Below are 5940 nucleotides of genomic sequence, written 5' to 3' on the forward strand. Positions count from 1 at the left end.
GAGAGAGAGAGCGAGAGAGAGCGAGCGAGAGAGAGCGAGCGAGAGAGAGCGAGCGAGAGAGAGAGAGAATTTTTTTATCACGGCAAAACGCTAATCACTCGAGGTGAAGGTCTCACGGTAGATAGGTGGGGTTTCCCGCAAGCTATGACCGCAGCAGCGTCATTGGAGGCTGGACTAAACAGGATATATCCCACGATTTCTCGCAGTTGAACTTTGGCTATCTCGCTCTTTCAGTCTCCATCCTCAACTGGTGGCAACCTGACCCACGCCCCCTAATAGGCTAATACCACAACGTAGCACTTGTACACCAAGTGCTACTTACCCTGATAAGTCCCGAGGGAATTCAATCACTAGTGCAACTACATACATATTCGCTTATTGGTAATTTGACATGTCCATCTACATGAAATCTGACACATGTAGGTTAATGACTGTTTAAGCTGTAGCCACTATATTTCAACTTCATTACGATTATACCCGCAAAAACCATATAACCCGACGTGAGAGTGAGAGTAAGATTACAGAAATGTGAAACGGAGCGAATTTGCCATTAACTATTTAAGATAACACGTCATGTTTCATTTGAAAGGAACGTATATTCGGGTGAAAAGATGTTTTACTGAATATGAACCAATTGATCAGTTTTTAGTGAGCAAAATTGCACGGGTAAATTACTAGACAAACCCATGTTAAAACTCAGCAGCCGTTAGGGTGAAAGGGCACTCCCCCCCCCTTAATCTGAATGTTAGATGGAATGTGAAATAAAAACCTATGATCCCTAACCATGCATGGCAGTGCTGCCCAGCCCTACCCACCTTCTACAATGGAACAACTCAATTCGTAAACAGTTTCATTTTTTCTTCTGGGAGTGGTACCACGACTTAGAAGGAACACTTGCATCACCGCAGCATGTTACCGGCACTCTGGTGTATTTGCTCGCAAGTTATTATATCGCGCAGCTGTCTTCCTCGCTGGCAGTAGCAGAGACCTCATGAATGCAGAACAGCTTATCAATCGTGACCGTTGCGTCTCCACTTTTACGGGGCCAAAAGAACGTGAGCAAACACATCCCTGCGTGTTAACACAGAGGCGATTGTTAAAAATTCTTAATCCGTTTAAAATATTAATAAGACCTCGAAGATCGATTACAATTAGCCGACCTTTCTGTGAGCACGGGCAGAGGTGTAAAGGAACCCCTAGTAATTACCACCTGCGAGAGTAGGTTCGAATTGATTAATTAGGAAATCCATATTTTATCCGCCACACACGTGCACACGTCAGTGACCGTATACATGCAGAACACAATAGAGAATCTGCAACATCACAGATTCTAATCCTGTGAACCTGCCGATTGCTTATTAGGGTCGGTCTGACCAAAACACCCGCAGCATGTACGAGCATTAATTAATTGCGCGAGTAATCGTGCATATATACAGTAAACAAATTACGGAATACACAGACATTGTGGTCTCTCATCCTGTGAGCGCATCCACTGATGGCTTATTAATTAGTACGGCCTGATCAATACATCGCACATGGATAACGTGGCGAGACCAACTAGGATTTCATCATACATGTGCAAATGCTGACAATGACATCGCATGTATCTGCGTCCATTCGTACGCATACTGTACACGTTTCACACCAAAAACTTGTTTTATACGGTCTTTCCCGTATAACGCCGAACCAGTTATACAGCGCTCAAAACCTCGCTGATAATGAGAGTTAAAATACGTTAACCATTCGCAAACATACATGTATGTATGTATCCATCCATGCAATCTAACGTGTCTGTGACTAGTGAGTGTTCAAGTCTACTGCCATAAACTTCCCACAGCCGTGTTAGAATGCACTGCACATTCGGTGGCAGTTCCTACAGACACGCAGCCAGCTTTCTAGCTCCTCACCCACCGACAAATACCTTTACCATCACACAAGCAGAAATTCCTCACATATCCACGTTTGAAGTAACAATCGAGCAATAAAAGGTTTATCCAATTAGCTTATATGGCAGTTGTCCTGTTTTAAAACTGTACACATATCACAAAGAAGCTTGAGTTATGCCTTGGATATATTTGTGAACTATAGAACTAATAGCGATATTCTTGAGTTGGGCTTGGATCTATAGTTGGGAAGTGTACTGCTACAGAAAAACTGCTTGGGTATATTTCTTAGATATATGTGTGTATGGCACTACTGGGGAGCACGTGTTTGGGTAGGGTGGGCTGTACGACAGCCAGCCTTCTGGTGACCCACACACATATATGACACACATTTATGAAAGACACCATATGGCTGAGGAGCCATATGTTCACAACCCAGGGGCTTATGTGTGAATAGAGAGCTGCAACCTATTGTTCCTCTACCATATGTTTTCACTGGAGCATAGTGTCACATGTGCGTAAATACAAAGTAATGGTGCTCAGATTCAATCCATCTAATGACACTTTGCACTAGCTCTATCAATCATTACAGGTTCCCTTTACCATGTAATGCAGAGCAATATAGGCTATATTGATAGAGGGAATTTTGCACCTGCTTACAAAAAATTGTTTCATGAAATGGATCAGCGGGTGTAAATTATTGTGAGGCCAGATTCAAATGCACCACTGTACTTTCGTACTCCCTGATCTGGGCTAAGCAGGAGTCCACCACTCTCTGTAACCACAGCAGGATACATAACAAATAATTCAAAAACAATAAATACAAATTAATTTATGGGCTTTCAGTTAATAATTATTATCCTTGCCTTGGTTTGACACTTCAGTCTTCTAAATTTTGAGGGCATAGATTCCAAGCCCAGAGATACTATCTTTGCAGCAAGTAGAGGGCTGTCGAGCTGCCCCAGAAAGTAAGGTGATGACTGGAGGTATTCGGCTCCAATTCACATTACAAACTGGCGCTCATAGGGTCTATGTCCCCCAGGGTACTGCCGGAACGTACCCTGGGTACGGTCCGGTATACCGGAACGTACCCTAGTAACAATTTGATATGGTTAGGGTTAGGATTAGGGTTAAGGTTAGGGTTAGGGTTAGGGTTCGGGTTCGGGTTAGGGAGTAGGCGTAGGCGACTCCCTAGACTCGTTAGTCGAGTAGGCGAGGTACGGTCCGGCATATAATATAGTACCAGGGTACGTTCCGGTATACCGGACCGTACCCAGGGTAAGTTCCGGCAGTACCCCAGGGGACATAGACCCTCTCAGCCAAACTGGCATGCAGAAATGGGCTCGTTTCCCTCCTTACCAGAACACAGGGCCCAAGGATATACAAGCTGTCCACATTTGCACATGTCGCACAATGCACATTCCGAAAATGAATTGGGGACGGCTCTTATATCCTTGATACGAACACAGTGCAGATGTCGAGATGCAACTATTGCTGATAGGGTCTATGTCCCCCAGGGTACTGCCGGAACGTACCCTGGGTATGGTCCGGTATACCGGAACGTACCCTGGTAACTATCTAGATGATATGGTTAGGGTTAGTGTTAGGGTTAGAGTTAGGGTTAGGGTTAGGATTAGGGAGTAGGCGTATGCGACTCCCTAGACTCGTTAGTGGAGTAGGCGAGGTACGGTCCGGCATATTAGATAGTAGTATTTAATACCAGGGTACGTTCCGGCAGTACCCTGGGGGACATAGACCCTATCAGCGCAACTATTCCTTCAAAGTAACTCTAAATAAGCACTGATTATCGAGAAAAGGAAGGGGCTCGGGAAAAATGAGTTGAACCCTCAATGGAAATAACATTTCAGCATACTGTTAGGAATATTATAAATGATTGGCGCCGTTACGCTAGCCGGTTAGTGTGCCTTTGCTATTCGTTGCTTTATGACGCAGTTCAATGTCCCGGGTGCTAAACTAAAACCCACGGCACTGCCACGCGTTAATACCATTGCAACTTTTGGTAGAATGTTTCGTAATCATAGTTCTACGTATTATTAGATTATACTGACCTCTTTCGCGCAGTCAAGTTCATGCTTGACGTTTTCATATTGTAATTCGAGATCGTCTATTCGGGTTCGAAGCTGTTCCTTCTCTTCCAACAGAACCAAACCGAATTGGGCGGCCTGTGCCTTCTGTTGGCTTGTTTCAGTTAACTCGGCTGTTAACCGTTCCACCTCCCGCCTCAATTCGTCGAGGTCAAGCAGAGGTTCATTTCCCAGCTCGGAACTCATTTCTGAAATAATTACAGCATTTTACGAATGGATTCAATACACTTTTAGCATCCTAACCTGTATAAAAGCAGACGAAATTCGACAACCGCATGGACGGCTAAAACCACAACGAGAAACGTTTAGACTGGACAGGATCAGATAATTGATAGAAAAAGAGCCTCCACACGCGTATGAGTCCATATATATAAATACCGGGTTATCAATTATACTGCCTGGGTTTATTCCGACACGCCCAGAGCATGTCACGTGATTAACAAGAGCTGGAAATGGCTGCCTCCATATGGAAATCACAGTTCTGTGACATGTATAGAGTGTGAGGAATAATTATGGAAATTCTGTCCGTATATATGAGTTGCGAGTAGGGATAAATGTTAATACTTCATTTTTCTCTACGTCAGCCGTCATCACTTTGCCGCAACTTGGTCGCATTGCCATACGGCATTAGTTAACAACTAATGTTTAGACATGGGCCCTCATAATAGACATTACTGACATTAGTCAAATTATTTACTGACATCTACTGACTGTCACTAACTTCTGCTACTGCTATAGTCCGCAAATGCAGACGTTATAACTCCGCTTTGCTAACCTGAGGGTACGGGTTTATCGGGGATATACCATTACTGGGGTCTGTGTCGGCTCGGACTACTACTGCTACTGCTAGCAACTTAGAGTTAGACCAATAAATTGTGCCCTAAAAAATTTTATATTCTGATGTTATTTTAGGGCCCAATACCCTTCCATAGACAAAACCTGTGAATTATGTCGTGCAAAATGCACGACAACCTTTTCACTATTTACGACCGTGTTACATAGAAAATCAAAGAAATAGGCCTACCTAAAGCCGTCACTTTATTAACATCTTGCCTACATTACCAAACACTTGTCAGGGTTCGACACTAACGCTAGTCCGTTACTCCGAGACTAGTAAAAAATCACAAGGACTAGTAAATGCCCCATAGCCGTTAGTCCTGCGGACTAGTTATATTTTCCCTGTCCCTCACTGTCCCAATTTCCCATCCTTCCATCGATTTTACTATATTCCCTGGCGGCAGCGTCTCTCAACCAAAATCTAAAGAGCTATATAGGTGTTCAGGCTTTCATTTTTAAGGGGCGCGATCGCGCTCGCGCTCCACCGCGCACCCGAAATTGTGGCATGGTGCGCGCATCATCGCGCCTCATAAAAGTGGTTAAAATCGCCCACCAAAAGTCTGTTATGTGTCTGTATGTGTATTATGTTGAAATAGCGCTGCATAGAGTTCTCAATGTAGGGGGGTACAAAATGGTTATCAACACACAACAATTTGTGGTGTTTAAGTGACTGAACGTATGGCAGAGGTACAGGTCTGGTTACTACCCCATGGGTGTATGCAGGGGGGGGGAGGGTCGTGAGGGTCGTACGACCCCCCCAAAATTTTAAAAGGTCCACATTTTTTCCAAAGACATTTTTTTTCGAGGGCCTTTTCTCTAACATGACATAAATGAAAACAAAGATCAAGGTACAGCATAAGTCCAAGAGACATTTCCAATTGCGTGATCGTAATCTATCCCAATTCCGAGCAATTCTGAAACTGAGCCTTTTTTTAAACAAAGACAGATAAAGACAAAAAAGCTTCAAACACTTTCTCTATTTTCAAATGATGTCAGAACTTTTTTTTTTAACTAGATAAATTGTTTTTTGAAACAATTTTGTATTTAATTAATTGTCAGGGTCGTGCTACAGGGGGTCCAGGGCGTCGAGAACCCCCTGCTTCCGACGCAAGAAA

General features: G+C 43.7%; 2 protein-coding genes across 2 annotated transcripts in view; one reads left to right on the forward strand and one right to left on the reverse strand.

Annotated features, from left to right (window-relative positions):
- LOC106809342 (protein bicaudal D-like) overlaps nucleotides 1–4330 on the reverse strand; it is a 58147-nt gene extending 53817 nt beyond the window's left edge. Inside the window, exon 1 of the mRNA XM_014812404.1 lies at nucleotides 3953–4330. Coding sequence (XP_014667890.1) covers nucleotides 3953–4174 — 222 coding nt within the window. The 5' untranslated portion in view covers nucleotides 4175–4330. The remainder of the gene's footprint in view (nucleotides 1–3952) is intronic.
- A 72-nt stretch (nucleotides 4331–4402) lies between these two features.
- The window catches only part of LOC106809343 (rabenosyn-5-like), a 16449-nt gene continuing 14911 nt past the window's right edge, over nucleotides 4403–5940 (forward strand). Inside the window, exon 1 of the mRNA XM_014812405.1 lies at nucleotides 4403–4487. The gene's annotated coding sequence lies outside the window, so the exon portion shown is untranslated. The remainder of the gene's footprint in view (nucleotides 4488–5940) is intronic.

Source organism: Priapulus caudatus, unplaced genomic scaffold (assembly GCF_000485595.1).
Source record: "Priapulus caudatus unplaced genomic scaffold, Priapulus_caudatus-5.0.1 Scaffold346, whole genome shotgun sequence".
Lineage (NCBI taxonomy): Eukaryota > Metazoa > Priapulida > Priapulimorpha > Priapulimorphida > Priapulidae > Priapulus > Priapulus caudatus.